This window comes from Ceratotherium simum, chromosome 3 (assembly GCF_057802395.1).
Source record: "Ceratotherium simum simum isolate JZ-2026a chromosome 3, ASM5780239v1, whole genome shotgun sequence".
Classification (NCBI taxonomy): Eukaryota; Metazoa; Chordata; class Mammalia; order Perissodactyla; family Rhinocerotidae; genus Ceratotherium; species Ceratotherium simum.
Genome location: NC_141902.1, coordinates 60,904,896 through 60,921,781, shown reverse-complemented (window position 1 = coordinate 60,921,781; position 16,886 = coordinate 60,904,896). Strand labels below are relative to the sequence as shown.

The 16,886-nt window shown below is 38.7% G+C and overlaps 1 protein-coding gene across 1 annotated transcript in view; it reads right to left on the bottom strand.

The window, feature by feature from the left end:
• The window catches only part of IQCH (IQ motif containing H), a 195,093-nt gene that overhangs the window by 67,871 nt on the left and 110,336 nt on the right, over positions 1–16,886 (bottom strand). Inside the window, 3 exon segments of the mRNA XM_014780852.2 lie at positions 2,388–2,579; positions 6,818–7,090; positions 12,701–12,876. Coding sequence (XP_014636338.2) covers positions 2,388–2,579; positions 6,818–7,090; positions 12,701–12,876 — 641 coding nt within the window.

The window sequence follows — 16,886 nt, the reverse complement described above, 5'->3', positions numbered from 1 at the left end:
TGGTCTTCTGGAACAAAGGATCATTCTAATCCTAAACTCTCAACAGCTCCACTCAATGGAGATTGCAGTTCACTTCCACTCTGAATACGATTTCACTTTGAAGGCAAAAGAATGTCAATAGTCTTCTACAAAAAGAAAAAAGCTCTTCAGAACTACTTTATTTTTTATTTTTATTTTGGCTTCTAACCACGCCACGGCTAACCGCAGGTCTCAGAGTATAAAAAGACTGCTGAGTAATTATATTTCCCTTGTTAAGTTTTAAAAAATGATTTATGGGCCGGCGCTGTGGCTTGGTGGTTAAGTGCGCGCGCTGCAATGCTGGTGGCCCGGGTTCGGATCCCGGGTGCGCATCGAGGCACCACTTCTCCGTCCATCCTGAGGCCGAGTCCCACATACAGCAACTAGAGGGATGTGCAGCTGTGACATACAGCTATCTACTGGGGCTTTGGGGGGAAAAAATAAAATAAATAAAATCTTTAAAAAATGATTTAAATGGATTATTAATTATTCAAGAATGTCACATTTAATAACATTAACAATAATGCCATATGTATTTGGTGACAATTTAAAATGGTACAGTTTAAAATAATTGAAATTAAAGAATGTATGGTCAGGCTTCTAGGTGCAATTCAGCTAAAGATCAATATTTTACATATTTTTTAAACTTAAAGTCAAACGTTTCAAATTTGTCATAGTCTAGTGTCAGGAGAATTCTTTAAAAATTACAGGTTTGAAATATTGAGACCAGCAAATACTTTGCACACTAACATTTCAATTTCTTAAATAAAATGTCGTACTTTTCATAGTTTAATCTCAACAGTTTGGCTTTAAAAAGAAAATTCCATACAATATAAAATAAAATCCAGTTCAAAGAGAACACAAGAGAAACCTCTATGGGCCTCAAAATTAAATACATTTTCCTTGTTTTATTTTTTTCTAGAAGAGTGATTCACTTTGGTATCCTTTAAATAGTATGTAAAAAGCTGGCCATGACAGGTACCGCATTTAGTCCATTCACTGATGGAGGGGGAAGAAAAGCCCAGAATAGATCACGGGGAGAACAGCAACATTTGTCAAAGGGAACTCTCTCTTCTGACTGTTCTCTAGATTTATTCGTCATTTCACTTTCACAAGAATAATGTGGTTCTCCTGTGTGTCCCTCCCTTTCTATCACTTGTGTCTTGATTCATGTACCTCTGTAGTAGGATGCTCAAAGCAGATGCAAATCACTCCACAGCCCACCGCTATGTAGTTGGTAGGGAAGGAATCAGCTAACAGAATTTGCATCTGAATTCTCTGAATTTATGCTATTTTCCTAAATTATGTTTTCACCACTAGGTCAGCCAAAACAGAGATTGGGGATTAAGATAAGCCAGGCAAGTCTAGGCTCCTGGATGCAAAGTGAGGCAGCTTTTAGAATGGCGGGTTTAATTTCTATATTTAACCATATAAAATTACTTTAATTATTAAGCAAGTTTAGAAAAGACTAAGAAGCTGTACAATTCATCCTTCCACCAACATACATGGAAAAATCTATACACGTCCACTCATATGCTAAGGCTTCTTACATATTATTCAGCTTTTGCCGGGAGATTTTCTGGCCCGGATGTATTATTTTCTCAACATCTCAAAGGGACAAGCAGTTACATAAATTTCCTTCAATTGTCTTCAGAAACGTATGACTGCTGACAGAATGCTATTATACATTAGCTTCCAGGTGACAACCATTCACTAATAGAATTTCTCTCATAATAAAATACAGCTAGCTTAATAACAATAGTTGTTAGAAGCATATGATCAAGACCTACTTAGAGCGAACGATGAGATTTGTAATGTTACTTGAATATGGTAAAAAAATTACTTTCTAATTATCATAATCAATTTGAAGACATGAATGAAGACTTTTGGGGCCCAAAGAAGGGACATTTAAAATAACCTAATCATGGGCCGGCCCTGTGGCCTGGTGGTTAAGTGCGTGCGCTGCGATGCTGGTGGCCCGGGTTCGGATCCCGGGTGCTCATCGAGGCACCACTTCTCCGTTCATCCTGAGGCCGAGTCCCACATACAGCAACTAGAAGGATGTGCAGCTACGACACACAACTATCCACTGGGGCTTTGGGGGGAAAAATAAAATAAATAAAATCTTAAAAAAAAATAAATAAATAAATAAAAAATAAATAAATAAAATAAAATAACCTAATCAACCCCATTCACTTTGCATGTAAGGACTAAAGCCCAAGAAAGTCAAAATGACTTGCCTAAGGTCTCACTGCTGGAAAATGACACAGCTGAGTCTAGAAGAAAGTGCTTTCATCTCCTAGCTGAGCCTTTTGCTTCCTCCCCTAACTGTTCAGAAACGGTGGGTTTATATCCCATTGAACACTCACTTGTGCCCATTTCTTCCTCCAGTCTTCGCGGCCATATTTGCTACTCTTCTTTAAGACCCACTTATAGCACTTTAGGTGGGAAGTAATGTCACAAAATGCAGTCCCGTTTCCTCCAAACTCATAGTCCACTTTAAAGAGCCAGCGTCGGATTTCCAGGTGATCGGTAACCAGCTGACTCAGCCGTTCTATCATCTGTGGGGCCGAAGACATAGCAACATTTAATACAGCTAGTTTCCTGGATTACTTCTTATTGTATCCACTTAGTTGTTGTACTTCTCATGTGTCTTTATTTCAAATGGTCTGTTCATTCAGTTATCTTCTAGTTATTAAGACAGATTAGAAAGCGTTTTCAGTGATATGTATATGATGTGAAGAAATCACTAACCAATGGGACCAAAGACATGTTTAAAAGTATAGTCTGATTTATGAGAAATTCTGAAATTATCATTTTGCTGGCTTTTGAAGGCAAAAGAAAAATCCTTGAATATCTGTAATTGAATTGTGGTATTGTTTTCTTTTCAAGAGAATTATGTGTTTACTTATTGATTCTTCAAATGATTTTTTTTATAGTTTCAAGACCATAAAGAGTTGTAGTCTTGAAAACTTTAACTGTTTGGAGCTTTGCTGAGCTTTTAAATGTTATAACCTATAAAACATTTAATTTTTTCCTCATTAACATACATGAAGTACATTTGTTTGGCTGGCCAATTGGCCAAGTGTATTACATTATGTGTATTATATGAACAAGCCAGATAAAGGAGATACATTCATGAAAGCAACTTTCCTTAATATACAACTGTCCTACATTTTATTTGAAACAGTATTTTCTCAATAACTGAGCTCAATCACATGGAAGTTTAAGGGATAGAAGTTCAAGCTCTAATATCACAATGATAAGAATATCTAACATTACTGAACTATCGGTAGGAGCCAGGTCTTTGGCTAAGCCCTTTATATGAGTTTTCTCATTGAATACTCACAAAAACCTATGCGGTAGACACCATTATTAGTTCCATTTTGCATGTAAATAACTGAGACTCAGCTAATTTAAATAACTTGCCCACATTACACAGCATTGAGTGGCAGAGCAGACTCCACCCAGGTTGCTCTGACTCCAGCGCCTAAGCTCATTCCCTCTTCACTGTGCTGCCTATCAACCTGCAGAGAGCTGGAGGAGAAGGGGGAGGTGGAGAAAGAAGTCAGAAGAGGAGCAAGAGAAGCAACTTTGCGTACAGTCAATAAGCCATTTGGGATACGTTTGAATCAGACAAAAGTCTGTAGCAAGATTACTTAATTATAAGTAATACTGTTCTAGTAGAGCCTTGGAGACAAATTATTGATTAAATCACAAAATGATTTTTTTTATCTGGTTTTCTCTTCAGACTTTCCAGTCTATATTTCCCAGAAAGAAACAAAGCAATACTAAGGATTCTCTCTCCTGAGCCCACCCCATGCCGTTCTTGGCTATGGTCTTCTGTACTTAAGGACATCTCTGCAACACTCCTATTCTCTTCTCTTTTGATGAATTTTTGATCACCTAATGGATTTTTATTTTTTAACTAAAGGGTGTGAAAGGACTCAAGATTATAGTTCTACTGAAGTCTGGAGCTAGAAGACTAGGATTATTTAGATTAAAGGCACAATCTGTTGTCTTGAGTTGTGTCTTTCAGGCAAATCTTCCTGGGGATGTTACAGTACACAGAGGTGTGGAAGTGATACCACAATGGGCATACTTGGGATCCCCAGAAGCCCCATGCAACCATGGGGTATTCAATTAGAGTGAAAATGGAATTGCCTTAGCTTCCTAATTATCAAGTAGTGTCTGTGGATAATTTGGATGTTTAAATGAAAAGTACTCTGGTCTACACACCATATGGCTATGAGCATAGCCTAGGAAGGTTTTTCAATATGCTTTCCAAAGTTATACCTTCTTTCTCTAATGTTGTGTTGACAAGATATATTCTATATTTAATCATATTTTGCTATATTATGATCATGCCTTGCAGAAATAGAAATGGTCTTTTGCCTGTTAATATCCAATAAAATTCTTTTGCTAGTGTAAGGAAACTGGCATAGCCTTTTTCATTGTATATTTGGATATACTGTGTATTTGGAGGCTTCAACTACTAACAGAATTCTTATCTGTTTCTTCCAAATCCTATTATTTGTTGCTTCTGAGAATCCTATAAATGGGCGTCTGTTGATGGATCCCCTACAGTAATAAAAAGGATCAATGGTATTGTAAAGACTGCACCACAGGAAAGAATTATGTGCTATCTGTAAGTGAAAATTGAACAGTGCTTTAAAATAGCATTGCCATTTTTGATTATTTAACCAAAGCTGTCAATATTTCATATGGAGCACACGCCAGAAAGAGAACTTGCATGGTTACTTTATGGATCCAAACAGGAAATGCCCACTGTGCTCATGCTAGATTTAAAAAATAGATAAATAACTTAATCATAAACCAAATGACTTTATGCTATTTCCAAACATTTATCATTTTCTAATTGAGTCTCTCTGTTCAAAAGATGTAATATGTATTTTCATTGCTACTCATTTTATACTGGTGTAGAACAGAAATAGAAAAACGTCTACTGCTCAAGTCTAACTGATGGTCAGGAATATTTATTAACCTAAATTAAAATAATCACAGCTTTTTTTCACTGGCTTTAAGTTTATGATGCACATCGGTAAAAAGTCAGTGTTATTGATTTCCCACCATTGGCAAATTCAAAATGCTGACGCGCTCAGATAGATTAGGTAGGGTGGTCACTACCTATAAAATCTCAGTGGAGTACTTCAATTCTTGATGACCTCAGATGTATGTTTTCGAAATAGAGTAGAACTCAGTTATAACTTGGTTTATTGTGATATAATTTGCACATGCTATAGATGAAATGACGTCCCTCAAATCCGATTTGTCTATGAGGAGGGTGGTTTTATTCTTACTTCTGAACACCAGCATTAGAGGGAGGTTTTACTCTATTAAATGTGCCTGCATCTTTAACTACAATCAACATATAAGGTTCTAAAATATTTCATAGCAAAGATTGCCTGAGTTCTCACCAGTGAAGACGAAAGACTCAATATAAATATTGCACATACATTTTAAAGTTGTGAAGGTGTTTAATCCGTGTGATTGTGAAATCACATGTGAAATTGTATTGTTTTAAAATGCATTTCACTTGTATTAAGTCTATCAGCTGAGTACTGGGAAGCAGAGTCATCAACCTACCTTGTTATCTTCAAATTCCAGTGGAAGCTGATGGCAATGAAAGGGACACACCAGTTCAGGGCGACTGCTCTCTTCTGCTGCTATTAAAACCACCTGTGCCTTTTCCAGACACTGCCACCTTTAAAAGCAACTTCCTTCACGAGCCCATGTATTGCCCAAGAACACTGTAGTAAGACTGAAACATTTCAGGGCAATTTAATAATCTAAAAATATCTTCAAACTAGTCTCTGAAAAGTATGATTTGTTGAAAGGCTTGATTTGGGGACTCAGTGGCTATGGGGTACGAGCATCGTGATCAGGCAACTGAGGGGGAAGGAGGCTCCCTAAATATTGTCCCTCCCAGACTGCCTCATCGTGCACGGTTCTTTAGTTTCCCAAAAGGTGGGTGCCTGGGATCAGTTGTGATTGCCTCAGAGTAATGGTCAAGAGATGTACTGACACAGAAGTTAGGGAATGTTCACAGCCACTTGTCTTTTTATTTTCTTTATTGTGAAAAAAGATAGCAGTTAAATGGGAGAACACCTGCCAGAACAAACTCAAAGATCATTTCTAGTGGCTGATATTGTAGTTCTCCAAATAGTAAGAGCCCTAACTATCTGCTGGAAGAATGCGCAGCCATAGACCTGGTCCAGCGCAAAACCCCAGAAGTAGATAATTTTATGCCTGGAGCCATTTCACTTCCCCTTTCTGGGATTTTTCCGCTACTCTCTTTATGTCCCCTTTCCTGAGGAGCCAAAGGATCTTTTTACAGAGCCAAGGATGTCTGCAGCCCTCTGCTACAGGACCTCTGCAACCTGACTCGGCAGAAAGGCTCATCCCTGGAGCTTTCCAAAGCTGCTCCTTTTAGCCCAAACGGACTCACATTTCTTAGGGTCCTGCTAAATGACTGGCTGGCTAATATGATGATGAACTAATCCACGTTAAGGCCATACATATTGATAGCAGATTAGTACATTAACAGGGCCTTCAATGTCTTAATCCAAATGAGTACATATTTTGGGAATTCCAGCAATTTCTGCAAGGCCAATAGGAAGATACTTTGAAATATGAAGGCCTGAAGTAGATCCCATCAAATCAACTTAAGTGTTCCACTTCTTCCTCTGGGAGGGCTCGCTCCAGAAGATCTGAAGTTCCTGCTAGGTCAAGAGGATGTGCAATATTTGAACAGAACCCATTTGTCCACCCCACACACCTGTTGGTGACTATAGATGTCATATATTCCAGGAGGGACTGGCACACTGGCACTCTCAAAGACCCGTCTACTTCCAGACTTGGTATTATAAAGATGAGCTAGTTCGGGCTCCGAGCCCAGGATGGGCACCTCTAACATGTCGGCCACAGCTAAATCATCTCTGTGGAGGAGCCCGCTGACGATGTAGGCCTGTTTTCCTTGGATGAGATTTTTTATTCTTTTGATTGCCTTGGGACTGTACATCAGGTGAGTGGCCAGGCACATATGATGCTTCTGGGGGAAGATCATATTATTCTTGTTAAAAGGTGTTCTTTTTCTAGTCCATATACCTAATTTATAATGTTGCACACAATAAATGCATTATTAATAGCAGGCTGGGTTATGACCTATCCTGTTGTTTAGCAGTTTAAATTGATAAAAGCTGTTGGGGTGAGGCTCCATAATCGCTCACATCTTTAGTGTGTTGGAAATAGGCTCACTGGGAATAGAACTAATTACTACACATCTGTATTTATTTGATCCACGTGGAATTATCCTTCTGTCAGAAGGAAAAGAGGCTGGCGGCCTTTGTATAATAGTGATTCATCTCTGCAACACTTCTGGTGTGGTTTAACACTAAAGCGTCTGGAAAATCAATACAAAAAATGAAGAAAAAAGCCCCACAGTATTCCTCACGATACAGGACGCCTAATCTGGCAACTCTTCAAATGATTCGGTAGGAAAAAGACACTTGACTCAATACTCTCTTTCCAAAGTTCCACCACAAAGTCTGCTTCAGAGCATATGTGCTTTTATAATGATTATCATGGTTCTTAGCCAACACTGGAGAGGATTCATGAGTGGAAAATATTTGAAAATTTCAGCAGGATTCAAATTCATTTTCCAATGGAAAACTTTATTTTATTTTTGACTATTTAGACATAGCAATACATGTGACTGACTCATTCAATTAAATCAATAATTCTGGAATGTCTAATAGGGGCAGAGGGCAGAGCCGGATGGTCAAAACACACCAAAACTAACACAACCACATCTCTGCGTTCAAGGAGCGGGGACACAAATGAGTACAGTTAATGCAAAACTAATTCAAGGCAGAGAAGGGCCGTAAAGAGCTATAGAGGGCCTCGGAGGCCTGGAGGAGGGAGGCAGAGGCCACATACTGGTGGGGAGAGCTGAAAAGGCAAATTACTCATTCTCCTTGGGCCTCAGTTTCCTCATCTGTAGAATGTGTATAATAATAGTATCCATCTCATAGGGATGCTGTGAGGATTAAATGAGATGATGCATGTAAAGCACTTATGAGAGTGTCTTTGACATAATACGCACTTAATGAATGTTAGCTAGTATTATTATTATGAAAGAGATTGGAGTTGAGGTGAATTTTGAAGGTTGGGTAGGACATTAGTCAAGGACGGAATATGAGAACTCAAGACTGTGCTCACTTCCTCTAGAGAAGAGGGCAGCATGGCACATGAGAAAGTGCTGGGGCTTAGAAGTCAGACTGTTCTGGCTCTGAATCCAGCTCTATCACTTATAAGCAACCTGAACTTGGGCAAGTGACTTAGACTCCCTGAGCCTAAGTTTCTCCATCTGTTACTTGGGAATAAAAATGCCCGTTTGCTGGGTTGTTCTAAGGATAAAAGAAGATCATAAATGTGAAACATCACTATAACGCATGCCATTGAGTTGATATTCAATAATGGTAGTAATTATTATTACAGAGCAAACTCTCTTTTTAAAATAAAGTCATTAAAATGTCATGCAAATAATATAATGCAAGATGCTCGAGTCTCAAGGGAGTTCGAAAGATTTTGTAGACTAGCATCTACTCCCCCAATTCTAGTCAAAATTATCTACTCAACATGGCATTAGAATGTGCAGAAAGGTCGAGCAACTGTTTCCCAGGAATATCAGCTTCACCAGGTTGCAAACTTGGCTGGTATAACTGGTGAGTGTGTGAGAAAGAGACTGAGGAGAGCCTCTGGATTTCATTCCTGCCCAAATTTGTAACTTGCAAGTTGACTTAAAAAACTCAGCCTTTCTGAGCCTCAGTTCCCCATATTCAGATGAGGGATTGGACTAAAGTTCCTAGGGTCCTTCCAGCTGTGAAGTGATTTTTCCTTTAAAACCAGTGCTCTTTTGGACTTAGTGTTTAATGGGCACAGAGTTTCTGCTGGAGGTGTTGAAAAAGTTTTGAAAATGGGTAATATGATGGTTGCACAACAATGTGAATGTATTTAATGCCACTGAACTATACACTTACAACGGTTAAAATGGTAAATTTTATGTCCCCCACCCCCAAAAGACAAAAAACAGAGCTCCCCTTAGAAGAGGATTTATACGATTTACCCTATTGGGCCCTTCCTCCAGAGTACGTGTTCTATTCTAAGGTCCTCAGATCTATGCAATATGCCTTTTTTACCATAATTTAAATCCCCTTCAAAATCTACTTCTGAGAATGCAGTTGTAGGAAACCCAATATTCCGTTAGACAATGGCTGGTGACAGCACCTGGTGAGTTTTGTTTCTTATCTAATTGATCACTGTCTTTTCCCCTTGCTTATTTCACTCCTTTCCCTTCCCTACAAATTACTCCAATGAAGAAATGTGAAAAAATTAAATGTCTTGGAGAACTGGTCACTTGAGTGACAATGTATGGGGTGGGCTTTTCAGGGCACCTAGAAGAATGTTTCAAAGGTGGCAATCCTCTCATGTCAAGTCCACAATGTTAAAGCATTTTGACATGTATTCTCTTAATTGATCCATACAACACTGTACTCATTCACAGTCCCTCATTTGGAGATGAGGAAACTGAGGCTCAAGGGATTTGCCCAAAGTCACACAGCCAGTAAAGAGCAGAGGTGGGATTCAAATCCAGTGTTAGCACTGGTCACCCCAGAGCGGCCATGATTTATCCCATTTTACAGACTGAGTAGTGAAGGTCTAGTGGGTTTATGAGGTGTGATGAGGAGATGGCAGATGCAGCAATAAAACCTAATGTTAAAGTTCTGAGCACATTTCCAGCCAGCATGGATTTCTCTCTCATCTAGGTTTGCTTATCTCTATTGGCAAGTACTCTATGTGATTCTGTTATAGTCATCTGTGGGCATGCCTTATTCTTCAGGCAAGATGGTACCATAGCACCACTGAACACCATAGTGTTCAATATGTGTTTAATAAAGATTCGAATGTGAGGGAGTGATGGCAGAGGCCACACTACTGACCGCGGGTCTTGTATGATCATTGAGAGAAAATCAGTATCATCAGATCCAGGCAGTAGTGGATTAACATGAGTGACAAAAATCTAAAATGTTCCTAATTCCATAACATTATAGCTACATTTAACTTGTCACCAGTGGTTTTTTTTGACCTGAGACAAAAGGTAGCTGTTTAGGATGTCTTCATAAACATTAAAATGTTCAAAAATAGACATGATGACTTTATAACAACACTTTTTACCATTACAGATTCAAACATTGTATAGTAACTTGGAGAGATGCACAAACAGATTTTTGGCATGCTTTAAAAAACTCTGCTCAAAGCCATCCATTTGAATGAAAAGCAGCACTGATATGATCTCTCAAACCCATTAAAAAGAAATAAAGCCGTAACTAAACATGAGCAGGAACTGATTTGAAAGTGACAGTTTAATTTTTGTGTTTTAAAAAGTTGATTGCCTATAAATGATTAATTACTCAAATAACTTAAACTATGAGGAGAAGTATTAAGTACTTAAAATATTCCCTACTTGTTTCTACTCACAAAGGTGCAAACTGACACTATGAATATAGCCCAGGGCCTCTGTTAGTGCTAACTGCCTATCTCCTGCTTGGAAGTCGAAGAGGGTACATTTCTCAGGTAATAGGTTTACAGAGCTGGAAAGGACTTTGAAATGATCTAACCCATCACCTCATTTAATAATTTTTTTTTTTTTAAAGAGCACATTATTTTTTTAAATTTTATTTATTTATTTATTTATTTTTTCCCCAAAGCCCCAGTAGATAGTTGTATGTCATAGCTGCACATCCTTCTAGTTGCTGTATGTGGGACGCGGCCTCAGCATGGCCAGAGAAGCGGTGCGTCGGTGCGCGCCCGGGATCTGAACCCCGGCCACCAGCAAAGGAGCGCGCGCACTTAACCGCTAAGCCACGGGGCCGGCCCTCATTTTATAGATGAACAACAGAGGACCAGAGAGGTAAAGGGGCTTGCCTAAGGCCGCAAGGTCATCCAGGAGCAAAGCAGTTTTTCCAATTCATGATAGTGTTCTGCAGTTAGACAGATTTTGGTTCACACTCTGGTTAACTTTTGGTTCATAACGGGACGAGAAAATAAGTCTGGGTTTCCTCAGCTATAAAAGGAAATTGATCATTTCTGTGTCATTGCCTTGTTCTGAGGATCAAATGAGAAAATGTATACTAAGCATTTGATAAATGTTAGTTCACTCACTTTCCTTCTCCCAAATGAGTGCCCCTTCCCCATTCCACACCTCTTTGATGTCTCTAGGCATTTCAGATGTGCAGAAACTCCTTATTGGCAGCTATCAAGCATTAGCTCCAGTTTCTGGCTGGAGAAAATCAGGAAATTAACTGCACACTAATGATAGTTCTTTTTCTTCCTTGTTTCCCAATGTCCACAGTAACTTTGCCGCTGAGGCCAGGGGATAGCTAGGAAGCACTGAGGCAATGCTGGCATTGGTGGAGGACACTGGGAGGTTCCCAAGAATATAAAGAAGTGGTGATGACTTGTCCCCTGTCCTTTCTCTTGCTTACTCTGCCCCTGCCGTTGCCTTCCTCTTGCACAGCAAAGGGTGCCAATGAAACAGAGCTGGGCAGAGAGTTTTGAGGGGAATATCGAGGTATCCAGTTATGAAAAAATAAAATCTTCATCATGGTAGAAGAAAGTAAAACTTGAATTAATTTGAGTCTACCAGCAAAGTAGAAAGGCAATAGCAACCTCTTCCAGCTCCGGCACGACTTTTCTTTGAGTCAAATCATGGTGCATCTGAAGGGTTAATGGGTAGTAACTCAGCACATAGATATTTCCTACATAAAGCATGCAATCAGTTTCTCTGGCGATAGACAGAGAGTTGACTTTGGTGCATCCCACTTGTGAATGCAGAGAGCGATCTTTATCAGCAAATTCAGACCCTCAATTATACAAAAAAAGTCTCCTCAAAATTTCATGTCTATTAGGTAATAAAATGTTGGTTGTTTAACATGGAAAGTTTAAATTCTCATTAAAATATAAAGAAATTCATTTCAAGCCATCTCTTGCACTGCCTTGTTCTAGAACATAGCCCTCGTGGTTCCATGAATTTCCCAAAAGCTCTTGTCTAGGAATGGAATTCCACTCAGAATTCATTCCATTCATTAAAAATCAGTACAAGTTAAAAAAATTTTTTTTACCTTATTCATTATGAACCATGTGATATGGTAAATCAGGCCAAATTCCCCTGAGGGAAAAACCCCATGGAGTAACAAGGAATACCCGTGTGGAAATCAGAAAACAGGGGCCCTGGACTAGATTCTGTCCGTAACTGGCGTTGTGGGACCATAGGCAGTCCCAGCCTTTCTCTGCCTTGGTGTCCTCCACACAAAATTAAGAAAAAGGAACCGTAGATGTTATAAATTCACCTACTTGATGGTACCACCCGATACTGCAATTAGGCTTCAGCTACAGAGGAACTGGGCAGGGGTAGCTCAACTAAGTCTGAAAGTTAAACTGGGATATTTATTTCCTACAGCCCAACTAGTAGTCTAATCAGTATAGCTGTTAAACTTGCAATAATATTTCACTGATGTGTACCAGAGCGTTGCAAGTTATAAAATTTCCAATTTAATTTTACTGCATTCCTGAAGCCATAGTAATTAGAAGACAAACTCACAGTGAAGATGTTTATAGCTTCAGGGGTGATAATTTTGAACCTGTCCTGCAGGTCACTTCTGTCCTCAAGGTTCCCAGATTTGACAGCTGCCTGTAGACTCAGGATTTTACTGTAATACTGCAGTAACTCGTCATTCATTTGATGGGAGCAGATGTAGATGACACTCACATTGGCGTCTGAAAACAACAAGCACAATGTTAATTACTGGTATAAAGGTAAACGACATTATGAACTCCGGCATCGGATTGATGTCGCACAGTTTAAAATAAAGAGCATATCCAAAAGCCACATTGAACTTAATTTAGATTGGTTTTACACAAATGTTAGCAATTGAACTGGCTTTTTTGCACTTTAGCATTTCTCTAAAGAAAAGATAAGTAACACTACCACCAAAAAAATAGACACAATGATTCCTTCAGAAGGAGGGCTATGAGGTACCGTGGAAGTATACTTTCAAATAATACAGAGGGTTTTAGCCCCAGAACTCCCATTAACATCAATGGGAATTTCATACTGCTTTAAAAATTTATCCCATTAACTTCAGTAAATTATAAAACACAGCTATTAACTTTAGAAATCTGATGAAATTGCAATTTCTTATTCTGCCTGGACTTGGCAGGGCCAATTCGGGGAAAGTCCTGTCCAAATAAATAGTCTGATTATGACCACAGCAATGATTATTTCAGGAAACCCACGTTTTCCCTGCTCCATTCCCAAAGAGGAGGATGTTACTTAAATAGCACATCTCGTGATTCTTGGTTTAGAAAAAACCACGGTCTTAACTGTTCTCCTTCTTAAGACAGGCTTCTTCTTATGAACATAGAAAGAAATCCTAATTAAATATCCCATCCAAATGGGATAGTGAGATGAGATTACCCACTCCAGGCTGCAGAATATTTAGGGAGTATAGACAGGAAATCAGCAGCCAGTGGAGTCATTCATTCATTCATAAAATAACTGACTACTCAGTAGGAGCAAAGCACTTGGCTAAACATGGAGGAAAATACAGGAATCAAAGCAACTGAGATGCTACCCGTGAGGCGCAACCATTTCTTTATTGTCGTTAGTGCTGTCGAGTAGATTCTGACTCCTAATGACCCTGTGTACAGCACAGCGGAACCCTGGCTTGTCTTTCTGTGCCATCCGCTCATCTTCTGGTGCTGTATCAGACAATGCTCCACTGCCATTCATAGGGTTTTCATGGCCAATTTTTTTTGGAAGTGGGTGGCCAGGTCCTTCTTCCTAGTCTGTCTTAGTCTGGAAGCTCTGCTGAAACCTGTGCACCAGGGGTGACCCTGCTGGTATTTGAAATATGGGTGGCATAGCTTTCAGCATCACAGCAACATGCAGCCACCACAGTATGACAACCAACAGATGGATAGCAACCATTTCACATGCACACACAGCAGTAAAACATGGCGGAGAGTAATGGGTACAAAGAAGTGTGCAGACAGGTGCTTAAGGAAGTTCAGAGGAGGGAGTGCTGTAAAATCTTTCCTTGGTCAGGCAGGGCCAAGAGGGGGATTTTAAGACTCCTCTGTTCTGTTTGGCAGAGTGTACAGAGCACAGATGGATTAAATTCTAGCTCAGCTGCCTAGGGACACTGGGCACATTATTTAACCTTTCTAAGCATTGGTTTCTTCATTTGTTAAGTGGGGAATAAAATCAGCTGGTGCACAGAGATTGGGGAGTATTAAATGAAAGAGTATATATAAAGCACCTGGAGCAGTATCTGGCTCACAATAGGTGCTCAACAAACAGTCCAGATGCATGAGTCTGCTCCATGGCCCACCCTGACGAGACCAGCCAACAGTGATTCCCCACCCTGCCCTCTACACTTGTGCTCCTTTTAATCAGTGCCTCAAGATTTAACATGATGAAATAGTGTCCTCTTTGTTCCATCCTATTGTTTCAAGTCTATTAATCGTGTCTCTCGAAACTTCCTAAAGGTAAGGTGTACACTTTTTCTTATACTCCCCCAAGCCTTGATACAGTGTGGCGTATGCAGGAGCCACTCAATAAATGCTTGTGGGCTGGCCAAAGGGATTTTGGAGAATGGAAAGATTCAAGAAGTGGAAAGTCTTATACAATTAGTGAGATCCACAGCATCCAGGAGAAGAAATCTCTCCTTCCGGAGACAAAGCATCTTGTGGCTAGAAGCACTGTCTTCTGAACTGGCCTGGTGCTGGGCCCAGAGTAGGTGCTCCATAAATGTAAATATTTAAGTGGCTCCTATTTAATTTTGAACCCAAATTGCCACAGAAACCTCAAAATGAATTAATGAGGAGACAGTAGTTAAATAACTTGTATCCAATTGCTGAATGATCCAATTAGCTATCCCAAGTCTTGTTGTCAAGAAGAGACTAGTGCTTTACCAAACTAGTGGTTTTTAAAACCAAACTAGTGTTTTTTAAAGTATAAAACAGTAGGACACAAAAACAAACAACAAAAATAAGTTATAGACTCCACAGCAGAAGGAAAATAAATTTTTCTTGGGAAGAAATTTCTAGGTTACAAATGATAACAAATCGTGTTGCTAATTTCAACTTTTCTGTTCATTTCTGGCAAAGGAATACATATCGCTAACATTAATATCCAATATTAATGTGGTTTGATCATGAATCCACAAATTTCAAAATTAATTGACAGGTAATTTTAGAAAGGAATTAATATGAAGATGAAGGTTGCTTTGATTGCTAGTCAAAAGTCAGTATCAGTCACTCTCTTGCTTAACTCATCTAGGAATTGAAAATACTAGCCAGGCCATCTCCACCTGATACCCTGACTTCACAGCCAATATCCAAATGACAGTCTTCTCAATGTGATAAGATTATCTTCGTTTCCCTGAATAAGCAGAAAAATCAACAGCCTTTACTAGGAATTAATGGAATAAAAAAAGAGAATCATTCATTCTTCCACATAATGATTACTATTTTTTCTAGTTTGTTCATATTTTATTTCCCAAGCAAATACTTTTTCTATATTCTAGCTACTGTTTCTAAACTTTCATTACTCCTCTTGAAAAGGTTTTAGGATTGCATTGCTATATCATGCAGAGTGTACCAAGATAAGACATTTGGTTCATAATCTCTCAGAAATGTTTATATTAACAAAATTTTCCATTGCAGGTAGACATAGACTGGATTAGTGAATTATTTAAATAGAAGCCTAATACTTTCAAGTCTTTTCCCATAATGAAAATATTTTGTAAAGAAATTCTTTGGTGATGGTTTGTACTATATATAGAAGGGTATATAAAAAGCTGAAGAAAAAAATTAATTCAAATAAATTAGAGCAAAGTCTGCCCTCTGCTGCACTTCACTGGTTTCCACCCAGTCAGGTTTTTAGTTGAAATAGCTCAACACTAACAAATCAATCTCAAGTCATTAAAAAATTTTTTTTGTAATGCTGGAAAATAATATTAGTGCCTGGATAATAGATTAAAGCAATTACACTATTATTATTTTAGGACACTGTAAATTTCCAGTGCTGATGTATTTTTGTTACCAAATGGCATTTATAAAATAATAATGATGCTGAAATATATATGAATCATGTAAAGTATGTCATTCCAGGGAGCCAGCTGAGTTGGTCATTGATAATTTAAAATTTTTCCTTGTTTTGCTTAAATAAGGGGCAAAGCAATTATATTTTAACAAAACAAAGAAGTTCTTATTTGGTAGCTAATAAAACCCTAGTTTTTGTTTAACCCTGAATTTTTGGCCTGGACCTCCTACACGGATTCGTTATTATTGCTTAGCCTTTGTAACCTCTATTTTCTAAGCCTAATCTGAACCCTAGCCCCGAAGGGGATCAACCACAGCTATCGTGTGCTTGCACCCTTCTCTCCTTGTCCCAGATTGGTGTCTGATTTAGAACTGACTAAACCAGTATCAGAACTTGACTTTAACAAAGATGCATCTGTCACTTAAGGTCTGTATTTCTAAGAAGTCCCTCCACTAGGCACCTCTTGTTTTCTCATATCTAGATGATACACATTTAAATAAAACCTTCTTTTAAAAAATCTATCTTCATTTCCCTCTTATTCTTATAATGTAAATACAATGCTTTTCATTTCTGACACCACCTTCTACTCATTCCTCAGATAACATAATAGACAATATTGACCCAAATATACAATTTGACTTCACTCACTGCAAAATTCAGTAAATGAAGAAGATTTGGG